This window comes from Polypterus senegalus, chromosome 17, assembly GCF_016835505.1.
Source record: "Polypterus senegalus isolate Bchr_013 chromosome 17, ASM1683550v1, whole genome shotgun sequence".
In the NCBI taxonomy this organism is placed as follows: Eukaryota; Metazoa; Chordata; class Cladistia; order Polypteriformes; family Polypteridae; genus Polypterus; species Polypterus senegalus.
The window spans coordinates 88,421,222-88,443,601 of record NC_053170.1 but is presented as its reverse complement, the minus strand read 5'-3'; the positions used below and the strand labels follow the sequence as shown (position 1 = coordinate 88,443,601).

Genomic DNA, 22,380 nt, shown 5'->3' with positions numbered 1-22,380 from the left:
CCTGGTTGCCAAGGAATGTGGTTTTAGATGGTGCCACGTCGTATATCATCAGCGCAACCACTTAAATACTTGTGCAATGATTCACTTGTGTCTTTGTTTTGGATAAGGAATGTAGTGTGAGTTTCTTTCGAAGAAGAAGGAGAAGAAGAATTGTTGGTTTCTGATCTTTCAGTTTTCCATCTGACTTTGCTTTCTGATTAGGGATTAGGCTTTGGTGCAACAGGTGTCATCTTCTCGGTTTCAACTCGTTTCTGTATTTGTCTGCATTTCATCTCCTGATCTTTTTGTAGCCTTTGGACAGAACAGCAGCATCATGCCATGGGGTTGTTTATCAGCAGCAGGGACTTAGAGGCTAGAGAGGGTGGACACAGGCGTGGCTTTAGGTCAACTCTGTGAGTCTTTGAATGGCCCAGGCAGAGCCCAGCCTTCAACCCAAAAGCAGCTGTCCAGTGATGTTCTCCATCCAGCGTGACAGAGCTTGAGAGGATCTGCAGAGAAGAATTGCAGAAAATCCCTAAAGCTTGTCACATCAAACCATGAAAAGTGTCATGGCTGCCAAAGGGGATTCAACTAAGCACAGTCAAAGACCTCAATACCTTGGGTCAATAGGAGATTTCAGTTTTCTTTATTTAAAAACAATTGCAAAAATTTCTACAACCTTTTTTAGTTTTGCCATTAAATGTTGTTTGATGAGGAAAAAATTATATTTTGAATAATTATAAACACAAGGCTGCAACACAACAAAACGTGAATAAAGTGAAGGGGTTTGAATACTTTCTGAATCCACTGTGAATATGTTTTCATTTATTACTCCTTTTGCTGCTCTTAAAGAATGCATTAATGAGCCGGATTAGTGATGTTTAGTATTGAAGGCATCTGAATTTCATGAATTTCCCACCCCATCAGTGTAAAGTTCATTGAGCTCACCAGAAGGCACACTGGCTCTGCGTTAGTCCCTATATTGCTGTACTTCTGCTGACCACTGCAAGGAACACATTGATGCCTGGCAACATGCAAACATTAAATAAATTGCTACTTCAATTATTTCTTTATTTTTTAGAGTGGGAAAGATTCCAGGAATGATCTACGTAATTGCCATCTCACGACTTAGAAAACCTACATGGAAGTGAAGGTGGGTTGATTTCCACCATTTCAGCACTGATAGCTGGAGGTGGAATGAGAGAAACATCTTTTGTTTAAGTGTTACTTAGCAACAAGAGTTGTGGGTCCAATTAAGCACAGAATTTAGAATATTTGCACGTGGGCTGTGAGAAATGCTTGCAATCGGGCATTAGGCAGCATGCCGCTTCTGTTTTCTTAATTTAGATAAGAAGGTTATTTAGTTTTCATTAACAATGGACTCTTTTGTAGAGCATATCCTGACATGCAAATTCCAGGTTAGGCGATGGCAGGGAGGGTCTTCGAAACTTCCTCAAACATGAATGTGTCACCATGAAGCCGGGACTCATGAATAAATCACACCGAAAGTATTGGGAGAGAGAACAATAATTTTGAAGTTGATTGAGAAGCAAGAAGTGCAGAACTGCAGACGCTATGTCACCACAGGTGTACACCAACAAATCCAGACCAGGACGGAAGAGACGTTAACTGACATCTGTAGAACACCCTAACCACACAAGCCCCTAATATTCAGTCACACAGTCACCCCTAATCTTAACCGTGTATGCTGCACACTAACCACACTAACTCCCTAACCTTAACTTCCCTTCTAAATCTTCTGGTCTACACCTGTAGTGTCATCTGCTCCTCTGGCTCTCCAGCTCCATTATCTTCCCATGACGTCCTCCAAGAAGCTGTGGTGGTGTATGTCTTAGTGGCTGTGCTGTTAGATATTATTGGGTTGATACTGAAGCCCAAGGGAGTATACATATCTACTTCATTCCAGTCATAGTCATGAATACTATCCAGTGGCCTGAGACGAAGACTGGACTCCTTCAGTACTGTGTCTCTTCAGAGAATCCTTGGGTACCGCTGGTTTGACTTTGTGATGCTCATTGAGTCCTGAATGAGGCACATTACCTGCATTGTGAGGGAGTGTCAGTTACGGCATTATGGCCATGTGGCGCGATTCCCAGAGGTTGATCCCACTCATAGGATACTCATTGTTGAGGACGTGAATGGCTAGACAAGGCCAAAGGGACACCCTCATAACAGCTGCTTGCGGCAGAAAGATGGTTATTTCTGTGGGGTGGGACTAGATCATATGTCTGCTGGGGGCGTTGCCAACCATGATCCTGAGCTGTTTCATCATTTAGTGGGTATGGCAACATGCTGTACCAGTTCATGCACCCCAACCTGACCTGACCTGATAGTATTCTATAGTATAAAAATGGACCATAATAATCACCAAGTGGGTACTTAAGACTGGTTTTTAATCCAAAACAGTAGTTCTCAAAGTGTGGTCCATGGACCAATGGTGGCCTGTGAGCTTACGCCAGGTGTTCATTTGGCTGACCTTGTCATCTTTCTTTGATGAACTTCCTCACTGAGAGTCAAATAGAACAATTCAGTAACAACCAACAAAGAGCGCTCTGTCTTTACAGATGATAAAATCTCTTAGTTCTTCTCCACACCTGGATACCTGGAGTGCTTACTCCCTTTCATTCAGCACATCTTTAAACTTGATGTCACTCTAATATCCAACAAAACTCTGTCCCTGTGTGGGACTGTATGACAGAATGGCCAGACAGAACCTTTTCTTCAGGAAGGGCATATGGACGTCTGCACCTAAAGGATTTTCAGGCTGTGAGAAATAAGGTTCTCTGGAACCCAGCCTTCATTTGGTTCTGGTCCCTAGCTCAGAAAAAAGGTGGGGGTTATTATCTGGAAAGTCACCCCTCTGTGGGAAAAAAAAAAAAAAAAAATCACACTGAAACATATTTGAGAGAAGTCTATGCAAACTTTATAAAAATGTGACAAGCTAAGGAAAAAGAACCAAGATTCTTTGATGAAAATAAGATTAGCATCATGTCCAGAGGAAACCAGGCACTCCTTATCTCCTATCTAATACCAATCCAGTGGTGAAACATGGTGGTGGCAACATCATGCTGTGGGGTTGTTTTTCAGTGGCAGAGACTGGAAGACCATACAAGGTTAAGGGAAAGCAAAATACTGAGATTTCCTTAATAAGAACCTGCTCCAGAGTGTTCTGGACCTCACTCTGGGCTGAACGTTCACCTTCTAACAGGACAATGACCCTAACCACAAAGCAAAGACGAAAGAGGATTAGTTTTGGGACAACTTTGAGAACCTCCTTCCAGCCAAAGTCCAGACTCTGGAGAGACCTAAAAATAACTGACTACCGATGATCTCCTTCCAACCTAATAGAGCTGGAGAAGATCTGCAATGAAGAATGGCAGAAAACTCCCCAAACTGGGGATGTGAAGATTGTCACATCATACTGGCTGCAACTGCTGCCAAAGGGGCTTCAACAAAGTACAGAATAAAGGGTGTGATCACTTGTGTCAATGTGATATTTAAGGATTTTATGTTTAACAAGTCTGCAAAAATATGTAAAGTCCTGTTTTTGTTTTGTCATTCTGGGGTATTGAGTGTTACTTGATGTGGGAAAGAAGTAAGGTGTACCATGTTAGCCATTGCCCGAAAAAAGGGGCCTGAGCTGCCTCGAAAGCTTGCATATTGCAATGTGATAAAGACCACAGAGCGGCTGCTGCTTCTCCACCTGAGGCCACAGGTCCGCCATGCCCTCGACCCTCTGCAGATCGCATACCAGGAGAAGGTGGGAGCGGAGGATGCCATCATCTATATACTACACCAATCCCTCTCTCACTTGGACAGAGGCAGTGGTGCTGTAAGAATTACGTTTCTGGACTTCTCTAGCACCTTCAACATCATCCAACCTCTGCTTCTTATGGACAAGCTGACAAAGATGGGAGTAGATTCACACCTGGTGGGATGGATCGTGGACTATCTTATAGACAGACCTCAGTATGTGCGTCTCGGGAACTGCAGATCTGACATTGTGGTCAGCAACACAGGAGCGGCGCAACGGACTGTACTTTCTCAGGTCTTGTTCAGCCGATATACATCAGACTTCCAATACGATTCGGAGTCCTGCCACATGCAAAATTTCACTGACGACACTGCTATTGTGGGCTGTATCAGGAGTGGGTAGGAAGAGGAGTATAGGAAGCTAATCAAAGACTTTGTTAAATGGTGTGACTCAAACCACTTACACCTGAACACCAGCAAGACCAAGGAACTGGTGGTGGATTTTAGGAGGCCCAGGCCCCTCATGGACCCCGTGATCATCAGAGGAGACTGTGTGCAAAGGGTACAGACCTATAAATACCTGGGAGTGCAGCTGGATGATAAATTGGACTGAACTGCCAATACTGATGCTCTGTATAAGAAAAAGTCAGAGCCGACTATACTTCCTTAGAAGGTGGGCGTCCTTCAACATCTGCAGTAAGATGCTGCAGATGTTCTACCAGACGGTTGTGGCGAGTGCCCTCTTCTATGCGGTGGTGTGCTGGGGAGGCAGCATAAAGAAGAAGGACGCCTCACACCTGGACAAACTTGTGAGGAAGGCTGTCTCTATTGTAGGAATGAAGCTGGACAGGTTAACATCCGTGGCAGAGCGACGGGCACTGAGCAGGCTCCTGTCAATCATGGAGAATCCACTGCATCCACTGAACAGGATCATCTCCAGACAGAGGAGCAGCTTCAGCGACAGACTACTGTCACCATCCTGCTCCACTGACAAACTAAATAGATCGTTCCTCTCCCACACTATGAGATTCAAAGTTATTGTCTGTTTTTACCTGTATTTTTATAACTCTTTAATTTGATATTGTTTTTGTATCAGTATGCCGCTGCTGGATTATGTGAATTTCCCCTTGGGATTAATAAAGTATCTATCTATCTATCTTTTTAATTAGCCAACAAAAGGTGTCATTGTGATTGACTTCTCATTGATGTGGGAAAAAATACATTCTAATGATTTTAGCATATCACTACAACAGAAGAATATATGTAAAAAGTGAAAGGGTTTGAGTACCACGTTTCCCCGAAAATAAGACCTACTCCGAAAATAAGCACTAGAATGATTTTCAGGCTGCTCTAGTCAAGATCGTCTGCTGAAAAGCAAGGTGCCTAAGGCTGGGTTGATACTTCACACGTGTGCCTGAAACATCCATTAAATTCAGAGGACACCTTGCCATAATATCTCTGAAAAGGATGTTTAATGACTACATCCATCAATCCAGGGATGCACCCATTCCAGCAAGCATCGGGCGCAAGACAGAAACAAAATCCTTGGATGGGGCAACAGCTCATCCATCGCAAGGTGAACATATACACTAACGTCATTTTAGCGTCAGCAAATCCCCAAACCTTCATGTCTTTTGATGGAAAACTAAGCACACTGTGGGAAACCCACCAGGAAAACATAAGAACTCCAGGCAGGGGAACACCAGGGACGTGACTCCCTACAAGACAGCAGCGCTACTGCTTTGCCACAGTGCCACCCCCACATGTGTAACTATTAACAGTACTCATTATTAAACAAAGTTAATGATTTATCTGTAAAATTTAACATATATAACATAACTTTATAATGCATTTCATCATGAAAGTTATATCAAGTATAAATCTAAGCATTCTAAATGTGCAGAGAGTTGGAATATCATAAACTTAATGTGTTCTGCGTGGCGATTGCTGCTGTCAGCTCAGGAGGAAGCCCCAGAAGCACATAGTGTACACAACTGGGTCAGTTTTAATATGACGTTAATGACGGTCTGCTTTAATGATAAAATAAACTACGAGGTTAAAGTGCACATTTCGAGGTTAAAACCGAAATTTCCACTTTAATCACAAAACAGACAATTTCACCATGTCCTTAATTTTTTTTCTCTGTGGCCATATATTCTGCTGCTGTTGTAAAGGTAAAAAAAAGACAGCACAGAAGATGGTATGTAAGACTTTTAAAATGTAATTACGATCTGAGATATATGACGCTTGAATATAAAAGCACCACGAATGCATCTGTATGTCGGCATTTTGCTTCACCACATCGAACCATTCATCAAACATCGAAGCACACACATCGATCCACGAGGACCCTAAAATCGGCCGGAATAGCAAGAAATTCAAGCTGAAATTCAGGGTTTGAATGTGGAGAGTTATGACAATATTCCAGAAGAAGATGACATGACTGTATTTGGATAAATGTAGATTGGTATACAAGAATAAAGACGGTATAAGACATCCCCTGAAAATAAGCCATAGTGCATCTTTTGGAGCAAAGATTAATATAAGACCCGGTCTTATTTTCGGGGAAACATGGTACTTTCGGAATCCACTGCATTCTGTTGAATTGTCTGGGCTTCTTCTGATTGGTCTCAATATTAGAATCATAAATGGACCTTGACGTAAAAGGGTCAGAACAGTACACGGTGGAAGCCATGGTCCACAGCTAGAGAGAAAATGCCAAAGGAGAGTCACAATGTCCACAGTACCTTTTGATAATTTCGACTGCAAGAAGTCGGCCATTTCCTTGTCTTCTTCTTTTTCCCTGCATTGGACAAAAATGTAATTATTAGTGGTTGCAAACCAAAACACCATGTGATTTTTTTTTATTCATTACTTTTATACACTTTAAAACCACAGATATTTAGTAAATGGGCTGGTCTGGTGGTTCCTAGACCATGTTTTTGATCTCCATGCTCACCTCAGCCTTTCGAACTCGACATCGTCCACCAGGAAGTCTCTGGTTTCCACAAGCTTATGAATCTGTTGAAGAAGCTCCTCTTCTTTTTGCTTGTCTTCATTTGACTTATCTTTATCTGAAAGCAGAATGTAGGAACTGAGATCCAGCTTCAATCTGATAGCACATTACCAGTACAGTGGTACCTCGGTATACGTCCTTAATCTGTTCCAGATCCTTGGACTTATACCAAACAGGCCATATACCAAATGAATTTTTCCCATAAGAAATAAAGGGAAAATGATTAATCCGTTCCCATGAAAAAAAATCCTATTGTTATTGGCATATTATACATTGATGGGGTTGTATAAAATAATTTAAACCCTGCTTAATACTAAAATGCATAAATGCAAAAGCAATTAGATGAAATAAATGAAAATTTAACCTAACTTTACTTTTTAATAACGTCTTTGTTTTTCACAATCATAGATAGCGTCGTTCTTGGCATACGGTATGCACCAGCCAAGTCCCGGATACGCATGCCACCTTCATACTTTTTAACAATCAATTCAAATTTACGCGAAAAAACACAAAATCACATGAAAATTCACAGAGTTATAGCACAGGTTGTTCACTGAACACTAGCAACTAGCGTACTGACGCTCGTGGGCAGTCGTGACTTTGTCTCGAGAAGTAAGCAAGGGTAGCGCGCCGGTTGTTCACTGAATGCTAGCAACTGGCATACTGACGCTCGTGGGCACTGGTGGCTTTGTCTCGAGAGGTAAACAAGGGTAGCGCGCGGTGTTCTTGCACGTGAGTCGTATTCCAAACAAAGGTCGTATACCAAGCAAACTTTTTCGCGTCCAAACAGGACGTATACCAAGTTGGACTTATTCCAAAGTGGACATATACCAGGGTACCACTGTATATCAAATAAGGGACCCCTTCCTTGTTTTATTGGGAGTCAATATTTATTTTATGGACCACCTTTATTGCACAGAGCACTGAAAGACACTTTAGAAAGTAAATATTGTAAGATAAAATATGAATGCAATGTATGCTGTGCACATGGGGAGCCATCAGATCCCAGCATCATGCCAGAGACCAAAGCACCACATTGAATGCCCTTAGAGGAAGGCTTCATAAGAAAATGAAGGAAAGTTGGCATGAGGAGAGCAGAACCGAAAGCTAAATATTGAATTAAAAATGGAAGTGAGAAAGGAGACACAAATCAAACATGGTGACCGGTAAAACTTTACGGACAGGCCTGAGGAGATCATTTTTAAAAAATGTAGGAGCCACAAATGTACATTAGCTATCCTAAAAAATGATATAACTGGGCCTCGGAGTAATGTGTAGGGTGAGTGAGGAGACCCTCTGTGCCCACCAGGTTTATACAGGGTAACACTGATAGTTAGAAGTATGAATTTATAACATTTTACTTTTAACTGAGTTTTGAAGATACAGTGACTCTGTAGATATATAGTATTGCACAAAAGCACTAACATATTCATTTTAGACAGTTATTTTCTGGATTATAGTGTGTCGTGTCATGGTAGAGTCTCCTCTTTTTTACTCTTTATTACATTGACCTGAACTCCCATACTGTTAGGACACCATCAGAATTGACTGCTACTGTAGTTGAATACTTCAACCTTCCTTTTACATGTGTAACCCATTATTCTGCCCTGAGGGGAAGAGAAAATGAGAACAACTGCAAGACCTAAAGAGAAAAAATCAAAGGGAGCCACAACCTAAGCACCCATTACCAAAGCCACAAACTGTAAGATAAGGTCAAAAAGGATTGCAAAGTGTTCAAAATTCAGGAAAATCAAACACGAATATAAAGCACAAAGAAGGGTTTTGGAATATAAGCAGTCGGATAAGGAAGGAGAGATCAGCTAACATCACCAGGAAATGCTTGGCTATAAAAACATAGCAAAGACAAACAAAAGTGGCAGCAAGCAGAACTGAGAGGAGCCAGCCAGCCAGCCAGCCCATTCTCCAACCTGCTATATCCTAACTACAGGGACACAGGGGTCTGCTGGAGCCAATCCCATCCAAAACAGGGCACAAGGCAGGAAACAAACCCCGGGCAGGGCACAAGCCCACTGCAGGGCACACACACAAGGGACAATCTAGGATCACCAATACACCTAACCTGCATGTCTTTGGACTGTGGGAGGAAACCCACGCAGACACATGGAGAACATGCAAACTCCATATTGCGAGGCAGCAGCGCTACCACTGCACCACTGTGCCACCCTGAGAGGAGCTCACACTTAACATCACCAAGTATGAAAAGGGGTTGAGCAAATCAAGCCTCACAGGGCCAGATGACATACAGTGGGTCCGGAAAACCCGACCCATCACGTTCTGCGCCCTTTACTGTGATGCAGATTTCATTTGAAATGGATAAATCTGACATTTCTGCCCTTCAATCTGCACTCAATAACCCATAATGACAAAGTTAAAACATGTTTTCAGAAAGCTTCACTGATTCGACAACAACAGACAACTGACATCTCTCTGTTTTATTACCGTCCTTGAATATGATGTGGTGGAATGCACTCCATACTGGACCACACCAGTGGTGGTGCCATCACTGTTCCTCACCTGGTATCGAGACAAGCTTCTGGAGTTCTTTCTTCAGTCGGGTGATTTCTTTACAAAGCTGAATGTCATCCATCCTGGAAGCAGAGAGAGGAACAGAAAAGGAAGAAGAGGAGGAGGAGAAAGTGAAAAGAGCTAAGAGAAAGACCGAAAGGAGGTCATCAGACATATGTCTTCTAAACATAAAAAAGGTTGAAGGGAAGCTAATGGTACCCACATCATGACCTATAATATTAAGATAAAAGATAATGCATTTTGAAATCCCAGCCATCCTTTCCAGTGGTTCCAGTTGAACCTCATAGTGTCAATCATTCTCAATGTGCTTTCATATAAAGGCAGGCTGCAGAATGGAACAGTGGGAAGCGCTATTATGTCAATGCACACTGTCCCAGGTTCAGCTTCCACTGAGGGAACTGTTGGGAGTGAATGGCATCTCAAATATGTGGGGTGAGGTGGCATATTCATCACATCAGGGGATACTTTGGTCAGGGGGGCATTTTCATACCGGAGATCAAAAATCAAAAACAACCCCTTACTCGTGATCACTGGCCTTAAAGTAGTCTAAAATGATATCTCACATGTTTATGTTTGAAGTCATTTTTAACCTTCTGGGAGTGTCTCTTTGAGAGACAAGACCCCACTAAAAACATCAAATATTAGAAATATCATATTAATGGCCAACAACCTCAAAATAGCATAAAACAAAACTTCACATGCCTAGAATACCAATCCCCATTAAGTTTTATGAAAAGGAGTAACTTTGACCCCTCGTGTCCTATTGGGGGCTAAACCCCTTGGGGGCAGTTGATGTGGCATGCACAGGGTGTAATTATGTGCACAAAGTACAGTCCAAAAATGGCCTGAAATATTTTTCAGGTCTAGAGGGCCAAAAATGGGGGCCAGAAGATCAACATCTTGCATATCTAGACATTGAGATGAGTTGAATGTTATATCACATGTGGGGTCTTCTCGTACCAGTGAGTTAAAAACTGATATCAACTGTAGGGGTATTTGGGCAATCCAGGGTTAATTCTTTCCTTGTGGCCATCACTACCTATAGATGGACAGATATGAAAGGCACTATATGATAGATAGATAGATATAGATAAATAGATATGAAAGGTACTTCATGATAAATAGATCAATTTTAATATTAGCGTAGTAGGCAGGATAAGATGAATAGATATGAAAGCACTATATTATAGATATAGATAGATTGATATGTAGATAGGTGTGAAAGAAACGATAGATAGATAGATAGATAGATAGATAGATAGATAGATCGATCTTTGTCTACAGGGTGACATTTGGCTTTTTAACATAAATATATATACACACACACGGTGAGATTTGAACACACATCAGAATGACTAAAAAGGAATAAAAATGTAAAAAGAAAGAATAAAAAAAAAAAAACACTTCCCTTCTGACTTATTGAAATAAAGGAGCCTCAGTCCCATTTCTTGTCTTACAGGAATGGAGAACTGGAGACACTGGGATTTGAATCCACCAACTAATTGTGCTTATTTTTGGCACGGTCTGCAGAACATGCCGGTTTGACCCCCTGCAAAATGGTAGAATTCTCGGTGCACACAGCATACCCATCTCCCTCTTCTTTTCTCAATAATTAAGACTTTACGTACAAAATGATCTGAAGAGACGATCCTAACAAGAGGACGCACGGCACGCTCTCCCCTTAGGCAATCACAGCGAGAGCCTGACTGTGCAGCCAGAATGAATCATACTCTCCAACATCGGCCGGCATGCCAGCCAACAAAAGCAAAGTCAAAGAAGCTGTCATCAGGTGTCGGCTTTGTTTCTGTTTCAAAATCTCAAAGGTAGTTTAGCTTAATTAACTTAAAGACTATTATCAAAGCTGCCTTTGCTTTGTTCAAATGCACTTCCAGCAGCCTATTCAGCAGGCAGTAGTTAACTGCTGAAAAAGTTAACTGCACTCCAATATGAATAAATGAGATGACCATGTTATTAAACAAACATCGACGTAAAGTAGAACAAACACTTAACTTTATGGTGAACTGCCTACAGTGTAACATGATGAATGCAAGTTGAATTTGTTCTGGTATCCTCTGTGCAGACTTAGCCCTTGTGTGGGTCTTTCTGTGTAAGATGGCAGTCTTAGGAAGTTTGTCTGCAAGAGGCCATGATAGCTGATAATAATGATATAGAGTCTGAGACACAGGCTTTACAGGAACACACTCAAGAGAGGGAGCATTGGTGAAGAGACAGTCACAAATGAATATGGAGGAAAGTCACTGAAGGTGAACCTAGATCAAGAGATATGATATTTGAAAAATATTTGCAATTACCTGTCTGACAGATATTGTGGTTAGTTATTGAAGAAACTGGCTGTGCTGCTCATCTAAGATGGGTTGAATTCTAAGTAATCAATGCAGACATCAGTGCCAAAGTTTGCAGTGCACCATACAATGCATATATGTCTGCTGTATGTCATTTGGTATGTGACTCATAAAAGCAGGGATAATGTTTCTGATGTGTCATCTGTTGGAATGACAAATGCAATGCCTACATCTCTGTTAAATGCCATTTGGTATGGGATTCATAAAAGCTGGGTTAATGTTTGTGATGTGACAGGCTCACTCCACCATGGTGTGCTAAGAAGCACCTCTGGAGGTGTTTTCTGCCCACTGCTATTAGGCAATTTAGTGCCTTCCCCGATGTACTTATTAAGTTAATTTTGAAATATCTTCAAAATATATTTTATTTGTTTATTGGTTGGCTGTATTACCTTTCCTGCGAGTCTGTATATGTTTCTGCTACTGCATGCACCTAAATTTCCCCTTAGGATTTATAAAATTTATCTGATCTAATAACTACCAGCCAAACGCACAGATAGACACACAGAGAAGAAGCGTCCAACTGCAAAGCCGCAGAGATGAATGTCTACAACAGCATCTGTAGATATTTAACTGAAGAAGAAACACCAGAGTTAGTGTTTGCATTTAGTATTTAAATCTCTGTGCTTTGGAAGCTCCAGGTTTACACAAATGACACAAAAGCGACAGTCATAATAAACATAATGAGGTGCTACTTGCGAGTCCTTTCTATCTCTGTAGATATGAAAAGCCCTCTTTGTAAGGACCATAGTCTTGGTTGGACAATCACGGCAAAAATGAAGACAAAGGAGCATTCTGCTGACGTGAGGAAGAAAAGCAAGAGTTTCAATGTCCCGTCAAGTACTGTTGGATCCATCATCAGAAAGTGGAAGGTTCATCCCAGCACTTAGACTCTTGCTACAAAAGGCCGTCCCTCAAAACTAAACATCAGAGCAAGACGTCAACTGGTGGGAGAGGCTACTAAAACTCCAGCTGTCACTCTCCGAAGTCTGCAATGCTCCTTGGCTGTTTCATGAACTGCATAAGTCCGGAAAGCACAGCTGCCAAAAATATTTCCCAAATTGCCCGCTAGAGGGGGCAACCTCTGTCAAAATACCCCATTTAGAAATCCAAAGGGGCTAAGACAAAGCTTGATAAAAATCAAAGGTATATTTTTACAAAACCAGCACAGGCACAAAGCTGTGAAGAACACAAAGAATTCCCTGAAAGGCAATACAGCATCAAAAAAAGAAAATTGTACTCAAGACAGAGCTGAGGTTCAATAAAATGAGTAACACAGTCCCAATAGAGAATCCAAAAATTGTAACTGAGAAATAAAACACAGGTTCGAAATCCAGAAATTCAATAGGCAATAGCAAAAATACAGATGCTCACAAAAACTCTCCTCTCTCTGGCGCATTCATTGGGAGGACCTCTCCCTTAAATAGGGTGGAGGGCTGATCCTAGCAGTGATTGGCAGGTGGCCCCGCCCCATAAAGCACAAGGATATAACTAAGGCCCTCCCCCTTTTCTAGCATTCACACAGAAAAATATGCACAATAAAAGAAGCACTAATACGAATAAATGATACAAAGTTAAACAAGACAGACGTGAAACACAACTGTGAACAACAGCCAAGCAGAAAATGCTGGCTGAAACATGACAGGCTGGAGTGAAACTGCAGGGGTCCACAATTCCAAGGGCTCTCCATTGAACAGGGGTCTAGGGGAAGGTAGCAAGAAAGAAGCCATTCCTCAAGGAGGTCCACATAAAAGCACGTATGGCATTTGCTACAAAGCATGAGAAAGACCCAGCTAAGATGTGAGAGAAGGGTTTATGGTCAGATGAGACCAAAATTGAACTTTTTAGCCAGACTTCAAAGAGGCATGTGTGGTGTAAAACTAACGCTGGTCCTGCCTCAGAAACACTACACCTATGCTGACATATGCTGGTGGCAGCATCATGCTATGTACTGGGACTGGGAATCTTGTCAGAGTTGGAAGGACAATTGATGAACACAAATACCCCACAATATTGCAGTTTGCGAAGAAGATCCATCTTTTAACATGATAAGGACTTTAATCATAAGGCCGAAGAGACACTGGAATGGCTCAAAAACAGAAAGTTGAACGTTTTGGACTGGCCAAGTCAAAGCCCCGGACTTAACCCTTTTTGGGAATCTGTGGAACTGCCTGAAAACTGCTGTCCATCCCACCAACCTAGAGGGTATCTATAAAGAATGGAGAAGAATCCCTCGTGAACAATATGCCAAACTGGGACATACCTACCCCAAACGTATGAAGGCTGTTACTGCAGGAAAAGGGTCCTCGACAAAGCATTCATGTGTAGGGCTTAAATACTTTGGAGTTATTCTTCTTCAGTTTATTACGGTTTGTTTTGAAATTTATTGTTACAGCATAAGAGTTATTAAAAATTACTGAATGGAGAAATGTGTGCAATCATATGTCATACAGAAAAACACAATGACTTTCAAAGGGATGGAATACTTTCCACGCCATTGTAGCCTATTGAAAGGCAAAGCTAATTGGCTTGATACACTATGGAGTGTCACTGTTGTTCCTAAAGACTGTGCTAAGCGAGCCAACCCACTGAACTGTGCAAGCACCGTCTACTAGGGGCTGGAAAAACTGGGACCTCAGTGAAAGTCGGAGTTTGGGGGTGCGTCAGACTTACTTGAAGCTAGCTGACTGTCAGGAATCCCAAATGCTTAAGAATTCCAAAGCACGTAGTCCCACAAATACCCACTAGAGGGTGAAACCATCAAACCAGGCTTGTAAGAAGGGCATACAACAATCTTTATATATAATGTAAAAATATGTATTAATAACAAAAAAAGAAATGTTCTGTCCTCTCACAGGCCAAAGACATGCAGGTTAGGAGCATTGGCAATTCTATGGGGTGGTCCAGATCTAATTATGCAGATCCACATTGTCTGGATGACTTTGATTTATGCGGGGACGATTCCAGTTCAGCATGAAGATGATTCTTCATGTCGTCAGTTTGCACACTTCTCAATGGTCCGGGATTTTTCGGGTGATTTTCTATGTAATAAACTTAATAAGTTACAGTATAGTGTAATGAAAATTGCATAATTAGATCTGGACCACCCTATAAATTGTCCCTAGTGTGTGCTTGGTGTGTGTGTGTGTGTACACCTTGTGGTGTGCTGGTGCCCTGCCCGGTGTTTGTTTCCTGCCTTGCGCCCTGTGTTGGCTCCAGCACACCCCCGTGGCCCTGTAGTTAGGATATAGTGGGTTGGATAATGGATGGATGGATGAAATGTTCTGTCACACGGTGTAGCTCTGAAGAACACAAAAGGTGTACAATGACTGTTAAAGGCAAATCCAAATTCGAACAGAGTCCCGCTACAAAATTTCAAATAGAGCAATAGGTCAAAAAAATCCAGCAAATGGTGAAACACGCGCAAAACATGACTACACTCACCACACCCAAGCACATTCATAATGAGCCACCAGGAACTGTGGAAGACCCCCCCAGATTCATAGGGGGTGTGGGCAGCTCCTGGCAGTGATATTAGGTGGCCCCCGCCTACAAAACACATTGAACATAAGCCAGGAGGCTTACATGTATAAAGAAACAAGGAGCGATGCACATATTCAACAAATGCAACATTAACATAACCAATTCCAATCAAAGAATCAAAAATGAACAAAAGAGACATAAAACATGAACTTGAACAAAGCAGCACTGAGACATGACAAACCCAACAAGAAAACGTTCCAAAGTAATGAGATCAGATGATAAAAAAATCACTACTTTTAACTTTATAAAGGGGCAGTGTTTCACAGATAATTATTGTAAAAGTATTTGGGCTTACATGTATCTGAGCTCCGACTCCCTCCTGACCAGGACCTCCCTTATCCTTTCAATCTTGAAGAGCTCCCCCTCGATGTCATCTATAGTGATGGTAGAGTCTGCCATGGAAACGATGTCTTCATCTGGAAAGAAATAAAAAAATAAATAAATAAAAAGACAAGAAAACGATCCCGGTGTCTACAGGCGCTCAACTTGCTGGAAGCAGACAGTTTGAACTGGGACCTCCTCCAATTCCCAGACTCCCAGGAAAATAGAAATATTTGGATTAGCAGCAACTGGGGAAAAGTGGAAAGCCAGGCAGTCACACAGAAATTGAAGAGCTCAGCGGTTCTCTTTGCTCAGTTTACAAAGCCTACTGAAATTTCGCTGTAGATGTGGGGACCCTGTGGTTTGGTGGGGACTGCCTGTGCCGTCAGTCGGAGTGAGTCACCTGTCCTGCTGGAGCTCTTACGACATCTGGACACCATTGTACTTTCTTCTGAAAGTGCACATCGAGGGAAAGAAGTGCATACATTAAAGTTACCTTTGTGGTTGTGCTGCAAAACTGAAAGCAATCAAGTGTTTTGTTTCTTCCAGAATGTTTAAATGGTTTCATTTTATCTTCGTAGATTTTTTTCATTACTGTTCATTGTTTTCCAGACTGCTCCGATCACTGGTACTGAGGATGTAGAGTAGCTATTCCAAAAATGAGAACACAAGGTGAAGCTTTCAACTAGACGTTCCGCGTTCTGCAATGCATCATTTTGTTAATTTATTATCGGTCCATCTATCTAGCAGATGGCACTAGGTGCCTGGTTGGAATAAGTTCTTTTGTAAATGCGGCATTTTAAGTAACCCGAAACTATATAGATATAATGTAAAAAGGTGATATCCCTCCCATAGTGATACGGCGGTAAGAAATCACATAAGAGAAAATAACGTAGCTTTCTTTAATGACAATTTATGTGGCATAACAGACGAGGAAGCCAATGACAAACCCATGTGAGAGTCTGCCATTTTAGGCACTGCACCGGAAGGATTTTCAGGATCGTATGACATAATCTTATAGCAATCCGTCGGCTTCAAGGTGTGCCGGGCAATGTTCCAAGGCTTTATACTCTTTATCCATGTGCAGGCCCTTACTTAGGTAAATCATGCCATTCCAAACAAGGCAAAGAGAGGATTCAATTTCATGCACACAGAAATAGTACAATGCCCATTTTCATAGTTGTCCCTTTCTCACCTTCTAATGCTTGCCTAGCAGTTCTAAATGCTGAGCGCCTGTGTGCTAAATCTGGCCTTAGCTGTACATGTGAGAAGAAGCAGATTTAAAATATTTATATAGAGCACAGTGACATTAAACTTATATTCTGATTACAGTCCAATTCTCTATTATCTGTTAACTGTTTCAGGGCTGATGTCGACTTTTGTCAAAATTCAGGAGTAGAGGATGGTAATCAGCAGTAAACTGTAACAAAACTCATCCTTACACTTTAGTTTGACTCTCTTTGCTAGAGATAAAGTTACATAGCTTTATTGATTTAACCTCGATACCCTGAACGTGCATGAGTAGTGAAGAGCAGACAAACTCTAAAATGGCACAGACATGTGGTGAGAAACCAAAGCGAATATTCAAAGCAAAATACTCTGTGGACGTTTTACAGAATTTCATTGAATAGTACTCTGACTTGTCGGACTCCGAGTTTGATGCAAGTGATCTGGAGATGGATACTGAAAATGAAAGTGAGGTACCCTGCCCAGGACTTTTCCCTGCCTTGCGCCCTTTGTTGGCTGGGATTGGCTCCAGCAGACCCCTGTGACCCTGTAGTTAGGATATAGCGGGTTGGATAATGGATGGATGGATGGATGGAAGTGAGGTACTGGCATCATCTGATTGGTCACCAGCTGATCGTGGCGCTGAACACTTTTGTGTAGCCTACAGCAGCGTTTGCCTGGGAGGACCACCACTTACGATGACAAGAGGTACAAACCAGATTGTGTCACACCGCCACCACCACCCACCAAGATAGCCAGGCAGCTGGCCCCCCATGCATTCCTGCTGACCATCGAGGTGCCCACATGCAGCCATTGCTGCCAGAGGTGCCGAACATGCACCAACAGCAGCCACAGCACATAGCAACAGACGTTTTCTGTTGACTTGTGTGAAGCCATCGCTTTGTGTGCTTTTTTGGAAAAAATATTCATCCTTCAAAGAGTTAATTGTACTCTATTTAGTTATTATTATCTATTTGAGTTTTGCCATTCTCTAAAGTTCCTTGTATTTTGTGGGCGGAGCCACCTGTCCATCACCATTAAGGGACTGCCCCCCAGTCCTATAAAGGCAGGTTGGGAACTGAAGTCCAGGGCAGTTCATTTTGCAATGCATTCTGGTGGGATTGGTGAATAGTGTATTGTATTTACTTTGATTATTTCGTGCTTCTGCTACTTAAGATTTACTTATTCCTCTAATAAATCCAAGCTAGGGATTGCCGGTGATCCCCCTCCCTTGTGGGGGCATGCTAAGTATTTTTCAGGACATTTCTATTGTTCTACAGTTGAAGATTTAAGATGCAGGTTGGGAGATGGATGAAAGCAAAACAGGCAAAAAGTCAAAATCAAGAGACAAAAAGGAAACTCAAAGCGAAAGTGAAGCGAAAATCAGGATCTAAATTCATTGCAAAAGGTCAGGCCTGAAAACGCTAGAAAACAGTTTAGAAATAGACCAAATTTGTCACAAAAAGGCAATGTTTCTCTCCACAAACTCAGATAAAGAAGTGATCTCACTGATGGCATTTTAACCCGTTATGGAAGGGCACGAATTCCGAAGCCCCAACACTAACAACCATTGCAGCAAAGGGCGGCATTTGTCAAAAATGGTGTCTGGCCCATTTGTTTTTATAAAATTTTATCAGTATTATTTAGAGAAAACAACATTCCATACCAGTGTCTGGCCTGTTTCAAAACAAAAATTAGAAATCAGAATGAAACAATAACTCAAAATACTGCTAAGGAAATCCGATTCATTGAGATTTTAAGCCCCAAAATATAGCCTTTAACCAATCAAAAAAAAACCCAAAACTGATGCAAATATTATTTAAATAAGTACTTTCATAGTATATATTTTTAAGTTATATTTTGAAGAGCATTTTGGCTTGGTGTAGGTCAAAGCTAGCCACTCTATTGGAAGCTAGGCTGCCTCCTGATGCCCCTACTCTGGGCAAGCTGATGGGATTCCAACCTTTTTAAAGTCCTCATTCCACTCTGGCCACTTTGTAAGATATATTAGAACACATTTTTGCATGCCACTCTTAATTATTTATGCTCACATGTTGTTGCATTTTTATTTATTTATTGTGTGAGTGCCATGGAGGACAGATGGGCATCCCAGTTGGATGATGGCACGACCTCTGGACCAGATGGAAGGTGCCAAGGGATGGAGAAGCAGAAGCCAGAGGCCAGGAGCAGTTCCATCCCCCATATGTTAGGAGGCAGTGGACTGCTGGAGGTGTCCCAGTTTGGACACCCCACAGGGGATCATGGGATCATGGGAAATGGAGTTCAGAAGTGCAACCCTGTCAGGGTCCCTGGGTGCCACAAGAGGGTGCTGTTCTGGTTTTCAAATAACCCAGAACTGCTCTCTAGACGTCAAGCTGGGTCACCAGAAGCCTTTACGAGTTGGGAGGCAGCAGGCAAGACCAGCAGGCCACCTCTCCTCAACCTGCTCCCTACTCTCGCTACAGATCACAATATCATCACAGTCCATGGGGACTCCTGTCTAATCTCGTCTGTCAACCTGTCCATCACCATCACAAAATGAATGACTGAAGGAGTTTAATTCAAGGTGGCATGGTGCTTGGCGCTGATGCTTAACAGCTTTAGTGATCGGGGTAAAACCGCAGGTCAAGTGGACTTTGTGTTTTTTTTTTTATATAACCATTTTGGTTTTCCCCGTTTCCTCCCACATCTTGAAATCATGAAGATGGGTTAAATGTCGCTTCTAATTTGGCTCAGTGTAAGTGAGTGTGGGTGTGTGCACAAGCGAGGCAGTATGCAGCAAATAAAATCATTAATTAGTATGTCGCTGCAATTTAGGCTTAAAATAGCTATGTAGGTATGCATGTGCGTTTATTTTTGTTTATTTACTTATTACATATTTTTTACATAAATTTACATAACAATTCTCAGGCCCAGTTAATCCTTCTCATAGTCACAGGAGTCACAAAGCCTGCCCCACTGCATCAGCACACCGCAGGACTCACTCAGCTCAGCTCGGACACCTTCAGGAATGTGGAAAGAAAGCCCACAAAAGCAATTGGGGGCATTCAGAGTCCAAATCTGTAAAGATCAGGCACAGGACTGCACTCCAGGATGCGAGATCCACAACTTAATGGCACAAACCAGTGCAACATATTCTACATACACACACACACACATATTATATATATATGTGTATATATATATATATATATATATATATATATATATATATATATATATATATATATATATATATATATATATATACACATTGTGGTCCCGGCGGGACGCCCAGGAGGACGAGAGGAGGGCTTGTGCCTCCTCCACACCAGGGGCGTCCGTCCTGGTTTTGTTGGGAGCCACGGGTCGAGGGCATGGAAGCCCTACCCTGTAGGGGCCCGTGGTTACCGCCAGGCGGCGCCTGATGCGGTTGATCCCATGCAGTCGCCGGCGGAGCTGGAGCCCGGCCGGGACGCCTTGGAGGACGAGAGGAGGGCTTGTGCCTCCTCCACACCGCGAGGGGGCGTCCGTCCTGGTTCTGTTGGGGACCACGGGTCAAGGGCGGAAGCCCAGCCCTGTAGGGGCCCGTGGTCACCGCCAGGCGGCGCTCCGATGCCGGTTTACCCGTGACGGTCGCGCTAGGCTGGAGCCCGGCGGGACGCTTGAGGACAAGAGGAGGGCAAGTGCCTCCTCCAGACGGAGTGGGGATGTCCGTCCTGGTTAGGCAGGGGGCCTCGGGTACAGGGCATGGAAGCCCAGCCCTGCAGGGACCCGTGGCCACCGCCAGGCGGCGCCCAGTGCCTAATTATCCCCGGGAGCCGGTACTTCCGCCACACCAGGAAGTGCGGGGAAGACTATGTGGGGCCGGAGAGCTGCCAGGAAGGCAGCCGATACTTCCGCCACGCTGGGCGTGGCCAAGGAGCAGATGCCGGAAACACCTGGGGCTCATCCGGGCGTTATAGAGGGCCGCCTCCCTCCAGTGAGTGGTGGAAGTCGGGAGGCAGAAGGACTGAGCTGGAGAGAGAGGACGGGAGGCGGCCAGGACAAAGGCAAAGAGACTGTGGGCCCTGGACTTTGGGGGAATCAGTGCAAGAGGCACTGGGGGTGCACGTGAGCACAACCTTTGTAAATAGTGTAAATAAAGTGTGTTGGGTGAAAACATGTCGTCCGTCTGTCTGTGCTGGGACCAGCGTTCACAATATATATATATATATATACATATATATATATATACATATATATACATACAGTGGTGTGAAAACTATTTGCCCCTTCCTGATTTCTTATTCTTTTGCATGTTTGTCACACAAAATGTTTCTGATCATCAAACACATTTAACCATTAGTCAAATATAACACAAGTAAACACAAAATGCAGTTTTTAAATGATGGTTTTATTATTTAGGGAGAAAAAAATCCAAACCTACATGGCCCTGTGTGAAAAAGTAATTGCCCCTGAACCTAATAACTGGTTGGGCCACCCTTAGCAGCAATAACTGCAATCAAGCGTTTGCGATAACTTGCAATGAGTCTTTTACAGCTCTGGAGGAATTTTGGCCTACTCATCTTTGCAGAATTGTTGTAATTCAGCTTTATTTGAGGGTTTTCTAGCATGAACCGCCTTTTTAAGGTCATGCCATAGCATCTCAATTGGATTCAGGTCAGGACTTTGACTAGGCCACTCCAAAGTCTTCATTTTGTTTTTCTTCAGCCATTCAGAGGTGGATTTGCTGGTGTGTTTTGGGTCATTGTCCTGTTGCAGCACCCAAGATCGCTTCAGCTTGAGTTGACGAACAGATGGCGGACATTCTCCTTCAGGATTTTTGGTAGACAGTAGAATTCATGGTTCCATCTATCACAGCAAGCCTTCCAGGTCCTGAAGCAGCAAAACAACCCCAGACCATCACACTACCACCACCATATTTTACTGTTGGTATGATGTTCTTTTCTGAAATGCTGTGTTCCTTTTACGCCAGATGTAACGGGACATTTGCCTTCCAAAAGTTCAACTTTTGTCTCATCAGTCCACAAGGTATTTTCCCAAAAGTCTTGGCAATCATTGAGATGTTTCTTAGCAAAATTGAGACGAGCCCTAATGTTCTTTTGCTTAACAGTGGTTTGCGTCTTGGAAATCTGCCATGCAGGCCGTTTTTGCCCAGTCTCTTTCTTATGGTGGAGTCGTGAACACTGACCTTAATTGAGGCAAGTGAGGCCTGCAGTTCTTTAGACGTTGTCCTGGGGTCTTTGTGACCTCTCGGATGAGTCGTCTCTGCGCTCTTGGGGTAATTTTGGTCGGCCGGCCACTCCTGGGAAGGTTCACCACTGTTCCATGTTTTTGCCATTTGTGGATAATGGCTCTCACTGTGGTTTGCTGGAGTCCCAAAGCTTTAGAAATGGCTTTATAACCTTTACCAGACTGATAGATCTCAATTACTTCTGTTCTCATTTGTTCCTGAATTTCTTTGGATCTTGGCATGATGTCTAGCTTTTGAGGTGCTTTTGGTCTACTTCTCTGTGTCAGGCAGCTCCTATTTAAGTGATTTCTTGATTGAAACAGGTGTGGCAGTAATCAGGCCTGGGGTGGCTATGGAAATTGAACTCAGGTGTGATACACCACAGTTAGGTTATTTTT

General features: G+C 42.7%; 1 protein-coding gene across 1 annotated transcript in view; it reads right to left on the bottom strand.

Moving 5' to 3' along the window:
- Positions 1-22,380, bottom strand: part of LOC120517880 (bMERB domain-containing protein 1-like) — a 51,315-nt gene that overhangs the window by 2,173 nt on the left and 26,762 nt on the right. The window contains exons 2-5 of the mRNA XM_039740391.1: positions 15,515-15,635; positions 9,305-9,378; positions 6,713-6,827; positions 6,501-6,556 (exon numbers count right to left, since the gene is read on the bottom strand). Of these exons, the coding sequence (XP_039596325.1) occupies positions 6,501-6,556; positions 6,713-6,827; positions 9,305-9,378; positions 15,515-15,635 (366 nt within the window). The remainder of the gene's footprint in view (positions 1-6,500; positions 6,557-6,712; positions 6,828-9,304; positions 9,379-15,514; positions 15,636-22,380) is intronic.